This window comes from Schistocerca nitens, chromosome 9, assembly GCF_023898315.1.
Source record: "Schistocerca nitens isolate TAMUIC-IGC-003100 chromosome 9, iqSchNite1.1, whole genome shotgun sequence".
NCBI lineage: Eukaryota > Metazoa > Arthropoda > Insecta > Orthoptera > Acrididae > Schistocerca > Schistocerca nitens.
This window is the reverse complement of record NC_064622.1, coordinates 209077919-209102743: the sequence shown is the minus strand read 5'-3', so window position 1 is coordinate 209102743 and position 24825 is coordinate 209077919. Positions and strand designations below refer to the sequence as shown.

The 24825-nt window shown below is 40.1% G+C and overlaps 1 protein-coding gene across 1 annotated transcript in view; it reads right to left on the bottom strand.

Moving 5' to 3' along the window:
- Positions 1-513: 513 nt before the first annotated feature.
- The window catches only part of LOC126204104 (odorant receptor Or2-like), a 71563-nt gene continuing 47251 nt past the window's right edge, over positions 514-24825 (bottom strand). Inside the window, exons 4-5 of the mRNA XM_049938521.1 lie at positions 5749-5904; positions 514-567 (exon numbers count right to left, since the gene is read on the bottom strand). Of these exons, the coding sequence (XP_049794478.1) occupies positions 514-567; positions 5749-5904 (210 nt within the window). The remainder of the gene's footprint in view (positions 568-5748; positions 5905-24825) is intronic.

Genomic DNA, 24825 nt, shown 5'->3' with positions numbered 1-24825 from the left:
AGAAAGCAGTAAACGTGATTAAAATTTCAGCTTAACAGTCTTCAGTACATTTGTTACACCAGCAAGTGTTTATTATACAAAACCTCTAACAGTGTAGCATTTATAGCACCTTCCAGAGAAAATTAATTTGAAATTCATATTTAGATAGATGAAAGTTAGGCACAAATTTTGTGAGATACTTTCCATCTAAATAATTATTCTCTGTATACATTCAGTAAAGAAACATTGCTCATTAACTGAAATGACTATAGATTTCAACATATACTTTTTCCTTATTTTAATTTACATCTATCCTTTAATAGGTTTCACTAATACCCATACATTTAGCTGATGTCTTTTCAATTGTTATTTAATATGAACATGTCTGATATTTTGTAGCTTTTTGTTACATCATATAATGTCATGACGGAATGCCGTCAGTGAAACAAATTTTGAAATATACAGGTGCATCTATTAAAACCATAATATCATAAACCACTGGAGACCTTGGTTCCAAATTAGGGACAGACTCTATCATTTAGTCATTTGACCCAGCAATGCGTAGTATGAATATGATGCATTCACCAGCTGTAAAAAGAAAATAGAAATGTATAAGTTCCAAAAATAAGTATTCCACAGTTAAATACCTATGTGTGAGGAGGTTCCATTAACTTCTGTATTTTAATGCTAGAAATGACAGAGTAGCTAAAATAGAGCTCTTCAAGACATGAAAATGGATATCTCCAGAACAATTAAATACAAAACTCTCTCGACAAAACACTAAAAGTAAAGTTAGATGTTTCTAAAGAGAAGCTATCTGAACTCAAAGACATGTTCAGCTATCGATAGGAACATGCTCAAGAGAATATTATTGAAACCCATAATATATGGAAAGGTTGCCATATGATCATTTGTTAACACACCAACGGCTTGAACACAGATCCTAGGATAATGACAGTTACGATAATATACAAATTAAGTATTTTTGCCTGTTTTCAGAACACAACTCTCTCTTTAGTTTATGCCACTTTAATTGTTACTTTTATGTGTAAATGCCTGAAATTGGCCTGAAATTTATAGCATTTCCAATACAGAAGACTTCCTTTGAGCAACGCTAAGCTGGAAAATATTCCAAGTGATATTCATATTCTCAAAATGGGATTTGACACTCTGGCCTACCATCGTGTGAGAGTCCATTCTCGAGGAAAAAATAAAGGACATTTCATTTCTTTCTTAATTTAGTATTGCTTACAATTTTGACACCTGCCACCTAAAATTCAGTGCGAATTGGATATTCTCACAGCTAGTGACAGTTATATACAACCGTTATTAACATTCTATTCGACATTTGTAATTTAAGGATTTGCGACAAATGATGACATAGTTTTTAAGGGAAACAGAAAATACATAAAATTTTAAATGAAAAGTAAAACCACCCAAGACCATTACACCAAGGTAATACATTAATTAATCATTTACGCTACCATTCTAGCAGATGGCTTATTGCCATTTCCTAATCTTAACCACTGGGAAACATCAGGGTTAATCCTACCAACACTAATGAAATTTCCATAATGTGCAGTACCAATAGGCAGTTCTTTATGCTCACCACAAAATATGGGGAAGGATTGTTTTTAACTTTTATTAACAACATATTTTTAAATAGGCACTGATATATATGTAGGGTCTTGAGCCCCAAAGGGTATTTTAGGACAGTCTTGAAAATAGTAAAGCATTTTCTGCAAAGTGTTTGCAGTCGGAAGGCGACTCAAAGAGCACTACAGTTTATTTGAAATGCAAATTTCGTTAGCTGTGGTTGACTTTTGACTTTTATTCACAAAGGGTCTTAAAACTGAAAATAAATGACATATGTAGCGAGAAGTCGCATTCAGTATTAACCATTACATTTTTGGGTTAAGATTTGCTGAAACATTTAGAAGACTTACGGAGTCATAATAATTAATCGTTAAAAACAATCGATATTTTATTCAAAATTTTAAAACTTAATGTAAATAACAAGATTACGATATTTTCAAAAGGTGGGCTTAAAATGCCCCAAATTGAATGGATATATGCTTCAGGAAGCCCGAGTTGCGGAAGTCTACATCCAAGACCCATTCTGTCATTAATTACTTCTGTGTTAGGGAGTTCCCAGTTGCGCTGGTGAAACCTGGCTGACACTGATTCACTCACTCACAGTACCCAGTTCAGCATTATCGCCTGCAAGTGGGTTTATCTTAAATTGTAACCATTTTCAACTTCCCACCCAGATATTTTATTTATAAATTTGTTCACCAGGTGTCAATTGTATTTATGTAAAGGTAAGTGATCCATGGGATAGTAGTGTGTGAGCAATGAGAAAGGTATCATATTTACATTTCCATCAGCTCTCTCCCAAAGTTTCAGAAAGCCCAACAGGGTCACCTTAGTAACAATTGGTAAGCAAATTAAATATACGGACACATACATCACCTGTACTGTTCCTAATGAAATAATAGACGACTGACAGGAGAATTATTGATCTACTGAAATACAGTAATGTAGGTTCTGTTGAGGGTTAAGAAGCTTGAAAAGTAATGTAGAGTGTCGTGTGAGGTTTTTCATACCTGAACCCCGCCGCCCACACACTGCCCACCATCTCTAAATTGATCCTGTCAACCGATTCTTAGTCAACTTGTGCCACAAATTTCTTGTCTCCAAAATTCTATTCACCACCTCCTTATTAATATCGTGATCTACCCTTGTAACCTTCAGCACTCTTCTCTAGCAGCACATTCCAAAGCTTCTATTCTCTTTTTATCTTAACTGCTTATTGTTCGTGTTTCACTACCATACACGGCTACACTTCTGACAAATATCTTCAGAAAAAACTTCCTGACACTTAAGTCTGTATGTGACGTCAGCAAACTTCTCTTCTTCAAAAACGCTTGTCTTGCCATTGTCAGTCTACATTTGATATCCCCTTTACTTGAACCATCATCAGTTATTTTTCTTCCCAAAGAGAAAACTCATCTATTACTTTAAGTGTCTCGTTTCCCAATCTAATTCCCTCAGCATTATTTGGTTTCGTTTGTCTAAATTCCATTATGCTTGTCTTTCTCTTGTCGATGTCCATCTTATATCCTCTTTTCAATACACTGTCTATTCCATTCAGTTGCTCTTCCAAGTGTTTTGTTATGTCTGACAGAATTACAATGTCATCGGCCAACCTCAAGGTTTTTTGTTTCGTCTCCCTGTTCTTCAAATCCTATTCCAAATTTTTCTTCGGTTTCCTTCACTGAAGGTTCAATTTACCAATTGAATAACATAAGGGATAGGCTGCTACCTAGTCTCAAACCCTTATCAAACACTGATTCTCTTTCATGCCCCTCTACTCTTATGACTACCATCTGGTTTCTATATACGTAGGTTGTAAACAGCCTTTCGCTCCCTACATTTTACGCCTGACACCTTCAGAATTCCAAAGAGAGTATTCCAGTCAACATTGTCATAAGCTTTCTCTAAGTTTATAAACGCTGTAATCGTATGTTATACTTTCATTAACCTATATCCTAAGTTAAGTCATATCATCAGTATTGCCTCGAGTGATCTGACGCTTCTCTGAAGTCCAAACTCACCTTCTGTGAGGTCAGCTTCTACCATTTTTTACATTCTTCTGTGAGAAATTTGTGTTAGTATTTTGCAGCCATGACTTACTAAACTAATAATTCGGTCATTTTCACACCAGTCAGCAACTGCTTTATTTGGAATTGGAATTATTACATTGTTCTTGAGGCCTGCCTCATACATCTTGATCATCAGATGTAAGATTTTTCCTGTGGCTGGCTCTCCCAAGGCTATCAGTGGCTCTGACCGAATGCCATCTACTCCAGTGGTCTTGTTTCTACTTAGGTCTTTCAGTGCTCTGTGAAATCGTTCTCTCAGTATTACATATCCCATCTCATCTTCATTTACGTCCTCTTCCATTTATATAATATTTCCTTCATCTTCTTGTATACACCCACTATATGCCACTTCTACCTACCAGCTTTCCCTTCTTTGCTTAGTACTGGTTTTACATCTGAGCTCTTGTTATTCATATAGGTGCTCCCCTTTCCTCCCAATTTCTCTTTAATTTTCCTGTAGGCGGTTTCTATTCTTCCCCTACGGAAATATGTTCGAAATCCTTACACTTGTCTGGGTATTTCTGCTTATCCATTTTGCATTTCCTGTCAGTCTCAGTTTTTAGACGTTTGTATTCCCTTTAGCTTGCTTCATTTGCTGCACTTCCGTATTGTCTCCTTTCATTAATTACATTCAATATCGCTTGTGTTATCCCAGGATTTCTGCTAGGCCTTGTTTTTTACCTGTTTGACCTTTTGCTGCCTTCACTATTTTGTCACTTCCACCATGTTTCTTTCCGCTTTTCTAGGCAACTGTTGCCTAACATTCCCTCTGAAATTCTGAACAACCTCTCGTTCTTTTAGTTCATTCAGGTCCAATCGCCTTAAATTCCTACTTTTTTGCAGTTTCTTCACTTTTAATCAACAGTTCACAACCAGTAAATTGTGGTCAGAATTGACATCTATCCCTGGAAATATCTTACAATTTAAAATCAGGTTCCGAAACCTCTGTCTTAGCATCATATAATCAATCTGAAACCTTCCGGTGTTTCCAGGTCTCTTCTACGTATACAAGCTTCTACACCATTCTTAAACCAAGTATTAGTAATGTTTAAATTATGCTCTGTACAAAATTCTAGTAGGTGGCTTCATCTTTCATTCGTTTCCCCAAGTCTATATTCTTCTACAATTCTTCCTTCTCTTGCTTTTCCTACTATCGAATTCCAGTTCCTAACCACAATTAAATTTTCGTCTCCCTCAGTTATATGAATAATTTCTTTCATGTCATCATACATTTCTTTTTTTATTGTTGTGGAAAAAAGGAAGGAAAAGAGATTAGCGTTTGACGTGGAATAGATGATGAATAGTTATTGACGGTACGCAGTCTTGCATTGGGTAGTGATGTTGATTCATTGGGACCATGCCAGCATTAGCCTGAGCCAAATTATAGAATGCATAGAAACCTAAACCTGAATGTGCCTGTAAGTCCATCTTTATGAAGATGGTTGCTGGACGTCGAGCATTCAGTATAAAATTCCGCATAAAGACACCTTCAGCCGTCTAAATTTCTGGTGGTTATTTTATATCCGCAGCCAGTTTCAGCGCTACATTACGCTATCTTTGGACTCCTGACCGACATGTAGGTAGGATCCCACCTCTTGACACGTAAGAATAGGGGCCACCATTCAGTGAGTTGTATCCGTAGATTTCTTCTTAACACAGCTATCCCTTCGATACTCACTTGCTGACTTGGGTTAAGAATAAATCCAAGCAAACCACACCCTGAATGTTGGCCCCTATTTCAACTGGACAAGAGGTGGTATTTCTTCCCACACGTCGGTCTGGGGCCTGAATATGGCGTAATGCAGCGCTGAAACTTGTCGCACAAATAAAATAACAACTGTAAATTTGGACGGCTGAAGGTGTTTTGATTCGACATTTTATAAATCTAGGAAATCGGATGGCCATTTCAACAGGATTCCCGATGAATACGAGACCAGTATCTTAATGAATGTGTCACTTCCCTCAGTTACTATGCTGGTAGGCAGCAAGCTCAAGTTTAATAATTTGGTCCTACACAAAATGCATGCACGAGTTCTTTTGTGCAGTTCTACAAGTGGCATTTTTTGTCGGGCCAATGAAATGTGATATTTCTTTAAGCACTCACCGAAACGAACGCTTCCCTGTTCATGGGGTAGAGGTGTGCAGCGGTGAGAACGAGTGGCTTCTGGGCGCGGCTCATGAGTATCCTCAAAGCGCGCTTGAATCGATGGCTCGCCTTCAACCAGGAGCAGCTGTACGCCGCCAGCGTTACTGCCTCCGCCTGCGGACAATGAAAGAGCTGCTGAAGTCTCGTTCGTCGTGTAGGGCTGTAATTAACGTCATTAGTGAAGTAGAAAAAAAGGCTTTCGTTTCATGAGCTTAAGGCAGGAAGCCTAAGTTTTTTAGAATTATGGCTCAAACTTTCTTAGATGCTTTTTTATCATCAGTGACCTATAACAAGAGATGGAATGGGAACCGAATGCAGGAATAGTGTGGGTCGCTGTTACCTGCAGACGTAGGGTAAGTGAGGGTAAAACACCATGTTGGGTAAAAACCCGCACCGAGTTTTTGAATTAATTGCCATGGATTCAGGAGATGACCACTAGGGGGCAAGTTATTCTTATTGTAACTTACTGCTGCATGGAAGTTCATCCCGGCAGGTCGCTCGAGAGGTGAGAAAATGTTTTTTACTATATACAAGTAACTTTTCCGATGTTTTACTTCAGATATGTATAATGTGCGGTTTGAGAAGGAGAATCAGCAAATTACTTGTTGACACTACTGCTTTTTAGTCGCACTTTCATGTGGAAACAATGGCTCTAGTTGGACCCCTAAATTCAACAATGTCGCATTTTTATGAAAATGGCACGATGGGGTATATCCCTGTAGGTGTTCTGGGGTAAATTGCCGCAGTTACAAAAAAGTGACAATTCTTCATTGATAATCCCCGGCAGAAGGTGATATTCAACACACACTGCGTGAGAATATCTCACCTGAATATTTCTCGGTCTTTAGGGACAACTTTCCAGCAAAGCTTTGAAAACTGAGCTTCTATGACACCCAATAAATAACGAGTGGAAGCAGAATGCATGGGAAAATAAAAGCTCGCTACTGAGAAAGAAAAATATGCCAGAGAAAGAAGAGAGCGCTATAGAAATAAAATGACGTAAGCTAGATCTCATTATATCAATACCAAAAAAGGAAAGTAAACACATCAAAATGATCGTTGATTCAGTCAGATTCAGACTTCTCACATAATGACAGTAGCTCGTATATAGATATGGTCTTATTATTTAGCAACGAAGTATTCAAGGAAGCAGAAAAAGAAGAAGAACAAGAATCTGTGATTGCAAGGGAGAGTCAGAGGGCTTTACTCAGCTTAGTCTCGGTAAATTGACTCTTTTAGGTTACCCTAATGATACTCCTTTCGTGCTGGAAAAAAATAGTTTTTAAACATTATCTTCCACTTTGCAAGATATTTCAGTTCAACATTCTTTGAGTAATTTGGTTACAATACAACAATATTACAGAGGATTATTTCAGGTATTTATATTAAGCAGTCATCCATTTTTATCCATGTTTATCTCAAAAAGGGCAAAGCCCCGCACGCATCGCTTTACCGCATTTTGTGTGGTAAAACCCAGGAATTTTAGATTTAACTAAATTATCTATTCCTCTGTTATTAATAATGAAACCGAGCTGGAAATCTGATGGCTTATAGATAATAGTGAAATCTGTGGCTTCTATTTGAAATCGCTGGACAATACGTCCCTTATTGATTACAATTTTAGAAAAACTGAGAATTGCGAGGCTGTACTGCCACCCGCCCCGTGTATGGGTAACCGAAGTGCATGGAAGCGAATAAATATTTACTAAAGGAAAGCCGGAAAGCGTGGAGAGTTCATAATGAATCTTCTTTTGGGGGAGGAATAATTACAACTGGAGTTCCGAAATCACTCCTGTTCTTACTCGCTCATTCTCTCTCTCTCTCTCTCTGTCTCTCAATACACATAAACTTCCTCCATAGACTGATGAAGCAGAATTAGAGTTCAATGTTGCTGATGCAATCATCGTAAACAATCCCAACGGAGCTGCAGCAACACAAGGAGTGTTGTTGTGGTCTTCAGTCCTGAGACTGGTTTGATGCAGCTCTCCATGCTACTCTATCCTGTGCAAGCTTCTTCATCTCCCAGTACCTACTGCAACCTACATCCTTCTGAATCTGCTTAGTGTATTGATCTCTTGGTCTTCCTCTACGATTTTTACCCTCCACGCTGCCCTCCAATGCTAAATTTGTGATCCCTTGATGCCTCAAAACATGTCCTACCAACCGATCCCTTCTTCTAGTCAAGTTGTGCCACAAACTTCTCTTCTCCCCAATCCTATTCAATACCTCCTCATTAGTTACGTGATCTACCCACCTTATCTTCAGCATTCTTCTGTAGCACCACATTTCGAAAGCTTCTATTCTCTTCTTGTCCAAACTAGTTATCGTCCATGTCTCACTTCCATACATGGCTACACTCCATACAAATACTTTCAGAAACGACTTCCTGACACCTAAATCTATACTCGATGTTAACAAATTTCTCTTCTTGAGAAACGCTTTCCTTGCCATTGCCAGTCTACATTTTATATCCTCTCTACTTCGACCATCATCAGTTATTTTACTCCCTAAATAGCAAAACTCCTTTACTACTTTAAGTGTCTCATTTCCTAATCTAATTCCCTCAGCATCACCCGACTTAATTTGACTACATTCCATTATCCTCGTTTTGCTTTTGTTGATGTTCATCTTATATCCTCCTTTCAAGACACTATCCATTCCGTTCAACTGCTCTTCCAAGTCCTTTGCTGTCTCTGACAGAATTACAATGTCATCGGCGAACCTCAACGTTTTTACTTCTTCTCCATGAATTTTAATACCTACTCCGAATTTTTCTTTTGTTTCCTTTACTGCTTGCTCAATATACAGATTGAATAACATCGGGGAGAGGCTACAACCCTGTCTCACTCCTTTCCCAACCACTGCTTCCCTTTCATGTCCCTCGACTCTTATAACTGCCATCTGGTTTCTGTACAAATTGTAAATAGCCTTTCGCTCCCTGTATTTTACCCCTGCCACCTTCAGAATTTGAAAGAGAGTATTCCAGTCAACATTGTCAAAAGCTTTCTCTAAGTCTACAAATGCTAGAAACGTAGGTTTGCCTTTTCTTAATCTTTCTTCCAAGATAAGTCGTAAGGTCAGTATTGCCTCACGTGTTCCAACATTTCTACGGAATCCAAACTGATCTTCCCCGAGGTCGGCTTCTACCAGTTTTTCCATTCGTCTGTAAAGAATTCGCGTTAGTATTTTGCAGCTGTGACTTATTAAACTGATAGTTCGGTAATTTTCACATCTGTCAACACCTGCTTTCTTTGGGATTGGAATGATTATATTCTTCTTGAAGTCTGAGGGTATTTCGCCTGTCTCATACATCGTGCTCACCAGATGGTAGAGTTTTGTCATGACTGGCTCTCCCGAGGCCATCAGTAGTTCTAGTGGAATGTTGTCTACTCCCGGGGCCTTGTTTCGACTCAGGTCTTTCAGTGCTCTGTCAAACTCTTCACGCAGTATCTTATCTCCCATTTCGTCTTCATCTACATCCTCTTCCATTTCCATAATATTGTCCTCAAGTACATCTCCCTTGTATAAACCCTCTATATACTCCTTCCACCTTTCTGCCTTCCCTTCTTTGCTTAGAACTGGGTTGCCATCTGAGCTCTTGATATTCATACAAGGGGTTCTCTTCTCTCCAAAGGTCTCTTTAATTTTCCTGTAGGCAGTATCTATCTTACCCCTAGTGAGATAAGCCTCTACATCCTTACATTTGTCCTCTAGCCATCCCTGCTTAGCAATTTTGCACTTCCTGTCGATTTCATTTTTGAGACGTTTGTATTCCTTTTTGCCTGCTTCATTTACTGCATTTTTATATTTTCTCCTTTCATCAATTAAATTCAATATTTCTTCTGTTACCCAAGGATTTCTATTAGCCCTCGTCTTTTTACCTACTTGATCGTCTGCTGCCTTCACCACTTCATCCCTCAGAGCTACCCATTCTTCTTCTACTGTATTTCTTTCCCCCATTCCTGTCAATTGTTCCCTTATGCTCTCCCTGAAACTCTCTACAACCTCTGGTTCTTTCAGTTTATCCAGGTCCCATCTCCTTAAATTCCCACCTTTTTGCAGTTTCTTCAGTTTCAATCTGCAGTTCATAACCAACAGATTGTGGTCAGAGTCCACATCTGCCCCTGGAAATGTCTTACAATTTAAAACCTGGTTCCTAAATCTCTGTCTTACCATTATATAATCTATCTGAAACCTGTCAGTATCTCCAGGCTTCTTCCATGTATACAGCCTCCTTTCATGATTCTTGAACCAAGTGTTAGCTATGATTAAGTTATGCTCCGTGCAAAATTCTACAAGGCGGCTACCTCTTTCATTCCTTCCCCCCAATCCATATTCACCTACTATGTTTCCTGCTCTCCCTTTTCCTACTGACGAATTCCAGTCACCCATGACTATTAAATTTTCGTCTCCCTTCACTACCTGAATAATTTCTTTTATCTCGTCATACATTTCATCTATTTCTTCATCATCTGCAGAGCTAGTTGGCATATAAACTTGTACTACTGTAGTAGGCATGGGCTTTGTGTCTATCTTGGCCACAATAATGCGTTCACTATGCTGTTTGTAGTAGCTAACCCGCACTCCTATTTTCCTATTCATTATTAAACCTACTCCTGCATTACCCCTATTTGATTTTGTATTTATAACCCTGTAATCACCTGACCAAAAGTCTTGTTCCTCCTGCCACCGAACTTCACTAATTCCCACTATATCTAACTTTAACCTATCCATTTCCCTTTTCAAATTTTCTAACCTACCTGCCCGATTAAGTGATCTGACATTCCACGCTCCGATCCGTAGAACGCCAGTTTTCTTTCTCCTGATAACGACGTCCTCTTGAGTAGTCCCCGCCCGGAGATCCGAATGGGGGACTATTTTACCTCCGGAATATTTTACCCAAGAGGACGCCATCATCATTTAATCATACAGTAGAGCTGCATGTCCTCGGGAAAAATTACGGCTGTAGTTTCCCCTTGCTTTCAGCCGTTCGCAGTACCAGCACAGCAAGGCCGTTTTGGTTAATGTTACAAGGCCAGATCAGTCAATCATCCAGACTGTTGCCCCTGCAACTACTGAAAAGGCTGCTGCCCCTCTTCAGGAACCACATGTTTGTCTGGCCTCTCAACAGAAACCCCTCCGTTGTGGTTGCACCTACGGTACGGCCATCTGTATCGCTGATGAAAAATTAAAAGTGATAATGATTGGATCTCAGCAAAGGCACAGTCGCATACAAAGAAACACAGTTCATTCTATTCTACAGAAGGCTAACTATATCGTCATCAACACCGCAAAGGAAAACAAAAATTCTTAGCTATTAAAATTTTTCGGAATGTATACCATAAGCACTGTGATTGTACAAAAAAATTACACTAACGGAAAAAATCGCAACACCAAAAATTGTGTAATGCGCAGTAAAGAAATTTCGGGAATTCATTTCTCTCGGTAGCTTATTTAAGTGATTAACATTGCAAGATCACACATTAATGGAAGCGCGAGATGCGCTAGTGCAAATGTGAAATGCTGGTACATTAATAACCAATGTAGTCGTCAGAATGTTGAATGCAAGCGTGCATGCACTGCGTTGTTCAGGTACCGGATGTCAGTTTGTAGGATTGAGTTCCTCGTCTGTTGCATATGGTCGGTCAGTACAGTGACGATTAACACTGTTTGTATATGACGCCGATGTTGTCGTCCGATGATGTCTCATATGTACTCGACTGGAGACAGATTTGGTGATCGAACAGACCGAAGCAACATGTCGACACACTGTAGTGCATGTTGGTTTACAACAGCAGTATGTGGGCGAGCGCTATCTTGTTGGTAAACATCCCTGGAATTTTGTTCATGAATTGCGGCGAAACAGGTCGAATCACCAGACTGCGGCACAAATTTGCAGTCGGGGTCCACGGGGTAACCACGAGAGTGCTCCTGCTCTCATAGGAAGCACGCCCCAGATCATAAATGCAGGTGTAGGTCCAGAGTGTCCAGCACGCTGGCAGATTGGTGGAGGCCTTCAACCGGCCTTCTTCTAACCAACACAGGGCCGTCACTGGAACCGAGGAAGAACCAACTTTTATTAGAAGACCCTGCCCTCCAATGACCTCTCGTTTGACACCACTGAAGTCGCAAACGGCGGTCTTTTATGGTCAGTCGAATGCAGACTAAAGCCGTCGGCACACGGACCGTGCATCCGTACGATGAGCGTTGAGCGTGCCGAGTTTCTGACGTCATAACGTGGAATGGCACGTTCGGGAGACTTTCCGAACGTGCAGAGCAATATCTAGCATTTCAGATATTCTGAGCGTGCGTCTGAGCGTTGCCCAATCAGATGGCACAACGCCACCTACGTCACGCGCGCGCCATCTCCTTTCAGTACGGAGTTGTGAGGCTCCATATTGGCATTCATTTCAAGCCTATACGTATATATGCCGTTTCTGAACACCATAAAATTGAGAGTCACTCGAAAACCCGTTGTTAACTGTGTGATTCGTTGCAATAAAATGAGAAACATCATATTCGTTGCAAAAGAATTATTGTAACTTGCGTATTATGAGAGTATGCCGTTTGAAGGCAACGACACACTGAGGATCCACCAAAAACACATTTTTCTTGCTACAATTCATTATAATTAAATTTCAATTAGTAACATAGTTACGATTAATGCTTTCAGGAAGTGGCAGGATGTTAGAAGTGGCTGATGTACTCGGTAATCAAAAAGTCAGTATAAATTTGAAAACTGAATAAATCGCGGAATAATGTAGATAGAGGGGTACAAATTGACAGACATACTTGCAATGACATGGGGGTTTATTAGAACCAAAAAAATACAAAAGTTCAAAAAATGTCCGACAGATGGCGCTGCATCTAATCAGAATATCAATAATTTGCATAACAAAGTAAGGCAAAGCAAAGATGACGTTCTTTACAGGACATCCTCAATATGTCCACCATCATTCCTCAACAATAGCTGTAGTCGAGGAATAATATTGTGAACAGCACTGTAAAGCTTGTGCGGAGTTATGGTGAGGCATTGGCGTCGGATGTTTTCTTTCAGCATCCCTAGAAATGTCGGTCAATCACGATACACTTGCGTCTTCAGGTAACCCCAAAGCCAATAATCGCCCAGACTGAGGTCTTTATCAGCCAGGCTGGGAATGATGCGATACTGTAACAGATCGGCGTACCTCTCACTCGTCACGGTAGCAGTACTGACGTTTTGCTGTTCAGCGCCATCTGTCGGACTTTTGTGAACATTGTTTTTTTCTTTGGGGGGGGGGGGGTTCTAATGAAACCGCATGACATTCCAAGCTTGTGTGTCAATTTTTACCTCTCTATCTACATTATTCCGTGGTTTATTAAGTTTTCAAATTTATAGTGACTTTTTGATCACCCGGTATAATTGTCGCTGAATTGCCGGCAAGGTAGCCTAGCGTGTTCGGTCAGAGGGTTAGCTGCCCTCTGTAATATAAAAACTGAGTCAACGGCTCAACACTGAACTTGACGGGTGTCCTGTGACATCCGCACCGAGCAAATGCAACGAACAACATCGAACAAAATGAGAAAAAAATAGCGTAGTGAGTAGCGTTATTGCTTCTGCGTATTACGGCGGTGGTTCACGTCTCCCCATACCCAGATTCTTTTTACCCCCCTAACATTCGCGTTTTTAGTAGGTTCTGATGCTTTACTATCAGTTTAATAGAAGTCTATTCTATAATATTTGATGTTATGTAAATATAAGTTCGCCTTTTTTTCGAGGAGCGAGTTTGTTCGATTGGCTTAATCTACAGGAAAGCTTGCGCTATTTGTAAAAGAAAAAGGAGCGAGATATCTTTATACGTTTGTAATTCATGTGTTGCAAAGATTTTGCTACTGGGTAGGAACAGTGATCAAGTAAGAATGACCTTGGGGTTTTACTAAAATGTGAAAATGATGAAATAATGTTTATCTTACATGGAGAACTATCGCAAAATTTGTATCGCACTGTTTGTAATGGAACTTTTATAACCCTACGTCCTTACTGATTGGACATGATACTTTCCTTTTCGTCTTAAAACATGTACATAGATATTGAAGTTTTTATTTGTGTATATAACATATAGAACAATGTTATTAGCATATGGGCAATGGAGGAAATGTGCGTCTTAATAGAGCTAACGTGGGAATTTTACGCGCGCCCGTTTAGTAAACAGTGTGATTTACGAAATAGAAACATCCCGAAACTTCCGCTGGAGTGCGTTGTGATCGCGTATAGTACGTTGGGGCCCACGTACTTTATGCACAAGTAGCATCGTTCCTCAGCGTTCAGCAGCACGTTGAACTAAGCACGCTCAACGTTGACGTTCGACAGCACGGTCCGTGTGCCGACGGCTTAAAGGGCCGTGTGGCTCGGACCTGTCCTTGAAGTAACCGATTTGTAACAGTTCGTTATGTCGCTGTGCTGCCAACTGCATCTCAGATTGCTGCTGCAGATGCAGTAAGACGCGCCAGAGCCGTATACCGAACACGATGGTCTTCCCTCTCGATAGTACCAAGCGGCCGTCTACAGCCAGGTCTTGACCTCGTTCAAATTGAGTGAGGTGTTGATAACGGCGCCTTTGTCGCCTTAAAGTCATTTTTAACTAATATCAACCCACGGCGTCTAATGTAAGTTAACTAACGCTCACTATCTTTACAAACTCTTTTTAAAGCAAACCTGAATTTCATCCCTTAGTGGCGCTATTACCGCCACTCCTATGCAGGTGGCAGTAAATTGCTATAGAGGTTATCTTTCAGATGTAGAAACATGCCTGTTAGCTTTCGTTTATATCAGACAGCTCCTCCTTCGTGTAGTCATTTTTTTCCGTCAGTGTATTATAAACCTTTTAAAACAACTTATTTCCGTAACATTTCCTATTTGTACTTCCAGCTACTTATTTTGGTGCTGAAAGCACTAGAAAATTTGCCTAGTTCGCATACTTAGCTTCTGCGATGTCACACAGCATGATTTTTCTGGAGCAGTTACACACACACAACGTATTCATTGCGTAGACACGTTCTGTGCAGTGCATGTGGGAAACTGTTTAAAAAGTACTCCTGTTAACGACAGTCTGACTGTATGCTAAACCGCCCATTCACATCAGTGTGAACACCTGCCAGAATCCTGAATAACGCCTTTTGCAGTGCGAGATGTTAGGAAGATAATCAGTGAGTGAACACATAGTGCTTAGTTGGGCGATCACCCTGTTGTAGAAATAATTAAAAGGGCAATATCGCTTAAAAACTGTTTACTGGATAACCGGTTTCAACACACTAAAAGTGCCATCATCGGATCTGAATGTAGCTTAACATTTACAAATAATTTGGATATAACGGTGCATGAGGCAGACCAGCTCATGTGTCGTTATATCCAAATGGTTTGGAAATGTTAAGCTACATTCAGATCCGATGATGGCACTTTTAGTGTGTTGAAACCGGTTATCCAGTAAATATTTAAGCGATCTTGGCCTTTGAATTACTTCTATAATCAGTGAGGTTTATGATGTTTCCGTAAGAAGGAGAATGGCGAAAAAAACTATTCTTTCAGTAACGTTTGATTCTGTATTTAAGATATTGATTGGATGGTTTATTTTGGGGAGCGGACCGGATAGCGAGGTCATCGGCACATTCGGATTAGGGAAGGATGGGGAGGGAAATCGGCTGTGCCATTTTGCAGCATTCCCTGTTACACCGTTATATGTGAATTTACTTAAAATAATATTCCAATTCACACAGTCATATGCATTTGACAGTTCACGAAAATACCAGTAGCCTGTAATTTATTGTCTAATGAATTAAGTACATTCTCATTGTATGTTTATATAGCCTTCTTAATACCAGAACCCTTCAGAAATCCGAAGTGTGACTTGGGTGATATTTTCTAGTTCTAGGACTGAAGGAAATCTATTTATCTTTTAGAAACTTGGTACTGAAAATGGAAATACTCTGAGGCGACATTTTCTTCTTTGTAAGAATATTTGAAATTTACTTTTGGGATGCTGATCATCATTAAAGTGCCGTTGTTCTAAGTGCTTCTGTCTCAGGAAGGAATCATTGTACAAGTCCTGCTGTAATCACACAAACGTCGACAAAGTGTCTTGCCAGAATATCACCTTTGTTCTCGAGAGACGTCACTCAGACGGAAGTCTTCCCCCATGACATCATAAGATCAAATTTCGGTCAGATCATGTGAACGAATAAATGTATTAATGGAACTACTCTCTGCAACAGACTCTCAGAGAAATCTGACCCTGACGCGAGCAAGGAAGATGTAAAATGTCAATTGGGATTCGAACACGCTGGATCTAGTTGCGTCCATTCTGATAGAATGGAAATTCTTTACGCAAATTTAAGATTTTAAGATTCTGACTCACTTGAACTAAGTATATACATCTATGCAACTGAGTGACTGGGAAGGATATAAGCCAATGAACCATGGACCTTGACGAAGAGATGCATTTATTTTCATGCCTCAACGATACGTACCATTCTTGCAATCACACTGGAGGGGTATCTGTGGAGTGGCAAGACTAGCCCATGGTTCCTAAGGAGGAGTAGTACCGTTTTCTATAGTTACCCAGAAGTTCAGTTCAGTTTGGTTTGAAGCCGAAGTTGGTCCATGTTGTCTTTCCATTGCTCAGCTGCGCGCAAGGAGAAACTACAGCCGTTATTTTTTCTGAGGGCATGCTCCTCTGCTGTATTGGTGATTGATGTTGGAAATCTCTTCGGTAAAATACTCAAGAGGTAAAATAGTACCTGCTTTTTATCTCCAGGTGTGGAATACTATGGAGGACCTCATCATCAGGATAAACAAAATACATTCTACGGGTCAGAGCATGGAACGTTAGTTTCCATAATCAGGTAGATACATTAGATAATTTTAAATTGGAAACGGTTAGTTTGATGTTAAATATGGTGGAAATTAGTGAAGAGTGACAGCAGAAAGAACAGCACTTCAGGACAGGTCAGGTATGGTAGGCGTAGGGCTGATAATATTAAGAAAATAGGAATGCAGGTAAAATACCACAAACATCGCAGTAAACGCATTATCGCAGCTAAGACAGACTTCAAGCCAACATATTCCACAGTAGTACAAATTCACAAGCCAAATAGCTCCGCAGATGACAAGGAGATTCAAAGAATGTATGGTGAGATATAAGAAGTATTTCAGTTAGTTAAAACAGACGAAAATTTGTGATGGGTGGCTGGATTACTGCATCAGGATAAGCATGATTTGGAAAAAACTGTAGGAGATCATAGATTAGGAGAAAGGAACACAAGGTGAAACTGCCTGGTAGAATTTTTCATAGACCTTAATTTAATCAGCACTAACAGTTGCTTTAAAAATTATTAAAGGTTTATACATGGAACAGACGTAGGGACATTGGAAGCAGTAAGACGCAGACTTGAGGTAGTATGCTATTTGGTCACTTTCGTGACCTCTGTCGGCTAGGCCAACCGAGAGATAGATCACTCTCCATGATTTCAGAAACGTAGTTGAAACTGACATACAATGGACTGCGTAATAAGGAAAGAAAAGGCCCCGTAAATGATTTGTGGTTGCGGCTCTTACTATATCATTTATGATTAACAACTCATGGGTTACGTGTCTACGTAATAGACAATACTGATTCAAATTAACCAAAATTATATTTACTCTTAGCGAGCGACCACACACACAAATAGGAAGTACACATTATTGATGTTAATAAGATGCAAACAAAAAAGGAAATACAAGTCGTGAACATCAGCATGATTGAACTGTGACTCATATCTGCTTGAGAGGCCCAAAACAATCTCCATTGCCTTGAGCTGTATTCTGATCATCATTGTTATGTTGTAAAATGCCAGCTTAACACCACTGGCACGACCCATTGAGGCAAACCGCCTCTGCTATCTGTTCTGTACCGTGACGACATTGTTACGCTTTCTGTGTGCTTTGTATCAACCGGCAACTAGAGATAAGTCAAATTAGAGTTAATTTTGGAATGAACAGAGTTTCAATAGAAAATAGGAAAAGAAAAATATATAATCTCAGTATCGTTCTGTTTCTTGCCTTCTACGCTTTTATACACGTTTGGACATTTATCAGAATCTCATCTTGTCCTCTGATTCATCAGAGCTTCCCACTGTACTCCGCTCTACACCCTAATCAAAGTGAGCTGAAATAGCATTTCAGTATTCTCGTCCGGATTCAATTTCTTCAATATTTGTCAACACAAACAAATTCTCATCCGAGAGATTTGTTCACAGACCCTGTTGATTCTACTTACACATATTTTTGTTCTGTTAAAGACGCCCCACTTACAGTTCCGTAGCTGCACTGTAGAAGTAGACTACAAGAAGACCAGCAACAATTCATATGTGGGTAAGTCAATTATTATGCGCAAAGTAGTTATAAAATTTTATTGTAATCAAATAGGAAACATACAAGAAGATCATTTTTCGATATAGTCTCGTTCAGTTTCAACGTACTTGGTCCATCGTTGTACAAGCTTCCTGATGCCCTCGTAAAAGAAGGTTCTCGGTTGAGCTGCAAGCCAGGAATGTACCGGTTCTTTCACTGCTTCGTCCGAGGCAAATCGACAGCCCTTTAATGCCTGAGTCGACCAAGCAAGTGACTGTCAGAAGGGGCAAGATAGGGACTATATGGAGGATGATCCAGTACTTCAAATTTGGTTTTCTGGAGCGTTTTAGCAGTGTGGGCAGCAGTATGCGGACGGCCATTGTCGTGCAACAACACAACACCTTTTGACAGCAATTCTCGGCGTTTGCTTCGAACTGCAGGCTTTAGCCTGGCTGTAAGCATCTCACTGTAACGTACGCTGTTTATTGTTGTGCCCCTTTCTCCATAACGTTCCAGCACTGGACATTGTGCGTCCCATAAAGCCGTAAGCATAAGTTTTCTTGCGGGCGGTTGGGTCTTGAACTTTTTCTTGCACGGAGAATTTGGATGTTTCCATTCCATACTCTGCCGTTTACTCTCCGGCTCGTAATGATGGATCAATGTTTCGTCACCAGTAATGATCCTGTCTAAGAAGTTGTCCCCTTCGTTACCATAGCGGTCCAAATCTTATTTGCAGATGTCCAAGCGCATTTGTTTATGCAACTGTGCGAGTTGTTTTGGGACACATCTTGCACAAACTTTATGCAACCCAAGTCTGTTCTGGATGATTTCGTAGGCAGAACCATGACTAATTTGCAGACGATGTGCAACTTTGTCAACAGTTAATCATCTGTCTAAGAGAATCATTTCACGTGAACGCTCAATGGTTTCTTCGTTTGTGGCGGTAAACAGTCGTCCGGCTCCTTCATCGTGCGTAACACAAGTGCGACCATATCGAAATTTTTCAATCCAATCCTTGACACTCCGTTGTGGAAAAACACTGTTCCCGTACTGTACCGAAAGTCTTCGATGACTTTCGGTCCCGATACGCCTTCCGACCACAAAAAATGGATCACTGAACTTTGCTCTTTTATGGTGCAAATAGACGGCGGAGCAGCCATGATTGACAGCACGACAGCGATAATGAAACTAACGCAGCAGCTTGAAACTTGCAAAGATATAACAAGAAAGAAACAAAGTATGCGTCATCAACGTAAAACGACAGTACCACCAAAATAAACAAAAATATTACTAAATTGCGGATAATACAGGGTGTACATAAAGTCTGGGAACAGTTTCAATTATTTATTGCACAGGAACAAAACATTGAAAAGATATCATACATATGTCATTTTGAACAAAAACCCTGAATTTTTTTTCATGTATACCGCCACAGCGTAGTTTGGTAATTTGCCGATTGTCAGCGCTTGTTGCAACTGCGAACAAAATGTTTTTCTTTGTCGTCATCATTGTGCTCCTGCACTAGCTCCAATTTGAACGATTTCATTGACAGTTTCTGTCGCAGGACTTTCCATACTGTCATTGGCGATAATTCGAGTTCACGGGATGCGCGACGCACCGATTTCTTTGGACTCCTTACGAATATCTCTCGTACGCGCTCCACATTCACTTCACTCACACTGGGACGTCCATTTCTCTTTACCGGGCACAAACAACCCGTCGTGTCAGTAGTAAATGGCCTTCCTTTTTGGTGGCTTGTGACCGTACTAGGTTCTAAACAACCGTTAAACAGCCGTATCTTAATTGTTTTTGTCGAACTCCAACACACAGAAAGCTCGCTCCACACCTGAACTCGCTATGCGCTGACTATCGGCAAATTAGCAAACTACGCTGTGGCGGTATACACGAAAAAAAACTTTCAAAGTTTCTCTTAAAAATGACATATGTATGATTTCTATACAGTGTTTCGTTCTGGTACAATAAATAATAGCAAGTTCTCCCAGATTTTATGTGCTCCCTGTAATTTACTTACCCTCGTAGCAACGGTATAGCTGAGCATGTGTTGCTCCGAGGCAATGTACCTTCGGACATGAATGCACATCTAAAGTAACAAGCATTGCGATGACGGCAGTCGGTATGAAATGCATGAAATTTATTCGCAGCTGCGATTATGCACAACAGTCGGCTGTATAATGGAATGTCGACAATGAAAATTTATGCCAGACTGGGACTCAACCCGGATTTTCGGGCTTATCACCAGCGGTCACCTTACCATTGGGCTATCGGAGCACGACTCATGTCCAGACCCAAATTTCCATATGTCGTCAACTATGTGTCTACAACCTACACTCGTACCATACATTACGTATTTTACAGCACAGGGGAGACATTATAATTGAAAGTCGCTTGCCCGCTATAGGCGGATAAATATGATAGTGCAGTGCCTGTGTTGTTCTCAATTATGATCTGTTCAATCGGGCAACACATCGGGTAAGCAACTCTGAATTAAAACGTCTCCCTTATAGAGGAATATAGACAATGGATACTCCAGTACAAGTTGTAGACGCTTCGTTGTCGACATGTGGATGTTTGTGTCTGGCGGTGACTCGTGCTGTGATAGCCATATGGCCCGGCACAAATTTTCATTTTCGTCATTCCGTTATACAGCTGATGGTTGTTCATACTCGCAACTGCGAATATATTTGATATAATTCCTAGCTTTCAGTAGCATTGAGTTTATTCTGTGGGACAAGATGTCATGTCGGCGGTTTTAGGTGTTTATTAACTCTTCTTATAAACTATGACAGTGTGGACTTTTATTTGAAAATAAACTAGACTACAAATATTAAAGTTCATGTGCCCTCATACATCTTCTAATACCATAAGAAAAGAAAGAGTGGTTACAATTTTGCTATGGAAGAAAAATGCCGGGTCAATGGTTCTAGTGTTAAGGTAAATTAGGGTGTTATTTCTCGGAAAACGACGCATCCGACTTTCTTCCACATCCTTCCATAAGCCGAGCATATACACCGCTGACTACGTTGCGATGGGACGTTATAATGTAATTTTCCTTACTGTTTTTCTTCTGCTAGAATGATTTGCAGTAACACATACAGTTAACGCTCAACTACTAGCCTTCGATAAATTATGGTGGTTTTATGTTTGAAACACTTCAGCCGTGAGAGTTTCATGTGTGCCCGATTGGACTTTAGCGTAGGGAACGAGCTGACCACCGTAGACATGTAGGAGCCGCACTCATCCAGCAGAATGCCCTTGTGTTACCACACATCAAGTGGAGATCTGGCTCATTTGCAAGGCGAACTATGGACTCTGCACTCATGGAGCCAACTTTCTCTATTAGAAAAGGAAGTCTGAGTCAAGGGTGCTCGTTCTCGGTTTTGGTAATGGAGAGCGATATTTCATGCACTTTCGTACATTCGACGTTGTTTAAGTTTATATTATACCACTGCCTTCATTACTTAGCCCTAGAGAGATTACAATCCAGTTTGTGTGCACAAATTCCTAGAGCGGTACCAATCTCAAAAAATTTACGACTTTTAGCATTTGGAACTTTTCTGAGTTTATTGTGACTTTCACAAGCGACAAATGTTTTGCAACTGTTGTTGCCGTTATGGTGTTAAGTCCAAAGACTAATTTGATGCAGCTCTCCATTCTAGATCTCGTCCAAGCTTCCTCATCTCTGCAAAACTACCACAAGTTACGTCTATATGAATTTCTTTGCTGTAGTCAAGCCACGATCCCTCCATTTTTATCCCACTGCAGTTCCTTTCATTACCATACTGGCTGTTTCTTAATGCGTGACGGAGTGTCCTATGAACCTATCTCTACTTTTAGTCAAGTCGTATCATAAATTTCTTTCTTCCAGTTATACCCAGTACTCATCATTTGTTATTCGATGTACTTGTCTAATCTTCAACAATTTTCCAAAGCACCGCATTCCAAAAGCTATTATGCTCTTCTTGTTTGAACTGCTCTTTCAAACAAATGATAGAAAAAGGGAGCGAAAAACGAATGAGACAGGGTTGAACCCCACAGTTGACGTAGTTTATGTTATGTAGTCTCTAAGTTGGCAAGCTATGAGGGATATCGCATAGAGATCTGAAAAGTCCAAAAAAAGTCCAGGAATTCTTCATTAAATCTACAGATGTTATAAATATAGGTTTGCTTATCCTCAACCTGTATTCTAACAAGGGAACCTCCCAATCGCACCCCCCTCAGATTTAGTTATAAGTTGGCACAGTGGATAGGCCTTGAAAAACTGAACACAGATCAATCGAGAAAACAAGAAGAAGTTGTGTGGAACTATGAAAAAAGTAAGCAAAATATACGAACTGAGTAGTCCATGTGCAACATGTGTAACATCAAGGACTGCGCGAGAGTAGGAGCGCCGTGGTCCCGTGGTTAGCGTGAGCCGCTGTGGAACTAGAGGTCCTTGGTTCAAGTCTTCCCCCCGAGTGAAAATTTTACTTTCTTTATTTTCGCAAAGTTATGATATGTCCGTTCGTTCACTGACGTCTCTGTTCACTGTAATAAGTTTAGCGCCTGTGTTTTGCAACCGCACCGCAAAACCGTGCGATTGTTATTGAAGTCGCGAGCTATATTTGCTGGATTCATATTGCCCACGGAATACATCTCACGTATTTGATGCACTCTCGTCCAAAGTAGTGAACAGTCTACTGCCAGCCAGGGAGCCTCGTTAGCAGGAATACTCTCTCTTCCGTGCGCTGTAGTCGACTGACGTCGTGTGTTTCGATGTTTGTTTAGGTGTGGTGTCCCCATACTACGGCGCAGTTACCTCGCATCGGACGGACGGACGGACATATAATAATTGTCTGAAAATAAAAAATTAAACTTTTTAGTCGATGGACGACTTGAACAAAAGACCTCTCGTTCCGCAGACGCTAACGCTAACCACGGGACCACGGCGCTTTACAGCTCAAATTGTGCTTGATGTTGCGTATGCTGCGCATTGACTACTCAGTTTGTATATTTTGCTTATTTTTTCATAGTTCCACACAACTTCTTCCTGTTTTCTCGATTGATCTGGATTCAGTTTTTCAAGGCCTATCCACTGTGCCAACTTATAACTAAATCTGAGGGGGGTGCGATGGGGAGGTTCCCTTGTAAGATAAGTCATAGGATGAGTATCGTCTCACGTGTTCCTACTTTTCTTCGAAATCCAAAATGAATTTTCCCGAAGTTGGCTTCCACCATTTCTTCCATTATTCTGTAAATACTTCATGTCATTATTTTGCTACCATGAGTTAATAAGCTGATAGTTCTGTAATATACAGGCCTGTCACACCACCATTTCTTAGATTTGGAATCACTGAATTTATCTCGAAACATGAGGTTATTTCGCTTTTCTCGCACATATTATCTTGCACACCATGAATAATTGCACCAGGTGGAATAATTGCACCAGGTGGAATAATTTTATCATGGCTGTCCCTCCCAAGCACGTCAATTATACCTAGGAAATATCGTACACTCCAAGATACTTATTTCCACTTAGGTGTTCCAGATATGTCAAATTCTTCATACAATTGCTACAGTATTCTCCTCGAGTTTGTTTCGCTTATATCTGTATATTTCTTCATCCTTTCAGCATTTCATTCCCTGCTTAGTACTAGGTTGTGGTCTAAGCCCTTAATGTTCATGCAGTGGGTGGTACCTACATTTCCCCTAGTCATACATGTTCTTTCAACCTTGTATATGTCCCCAACTCAGTCTTTCTTTGCCATTTTGCAGTTCCCGTCAGTCTCGCCAATTATAATGAAAAAAGTGAATGTGTTTTGGGTTTTTGAAATAGAGATTGAGATCATTCGTAGAAAATCAGTCAAAGATATTATTAAGAACATCGTTTACCACTTCTTCTATTGGTGTAAGTATGCTTCGATTACAATACTAGCGTCACCTGTAAAAGGAACTAAACCTGCTTGTTGTCTATCAAAAGAAATAATCGGTTACAGAAACAAGAAATAATTGTGCACCTAAGACTGAGCCTTGGGAAACACCATATTTGATTTTTATTTCCTGAGTCAAAAGATTCTTCCCTGATTAGATCGGCTGAATTTCTAAGTATAACTTTCTGCTTTCTTCTGGTTAGATATGATGCTATCCATTGGTGGACTTAACTGTCAGTTCCGTAAAATTCCAGTTTATCTTGGAAAATGTGTTTCATACAGTCGCGTCACCGCAGAAAATAACAACAGGTGCTATTTTGTTATTTAATGCTTGTAAAACTTGGTGAGTGAACTTGTAAGTGGCATTTTTATTTTAGTAGCTAATCTCAAATCCAAACTGAGATTTACTGAGATTATTGTTCAAGTGGAATTCTGTTCTAGATTACATAACTTGAATCACTTGTCATAATATTGTCAAGCCATCTTTCAGAACACACACTACGTCCGTGTCCCATGTTGTTTCGCTGACCTCGAAGCTCAAGAAGTTACTGTTCAAGGAGACACATGCAAAGAAGCTCATTTCGTGACAGAGGAGGTCAGTAATCAGCTGATCGTATCATGTTTACAGTGTTTAATTCAGATATTATAAACCACGTAAATGGCGTACTGTGACAATGCTGCCTGCGCAAGATGTATTTCTGTAAGTGAACGCCACCTCTTACGTGCACATTAGCGAACCAGTGA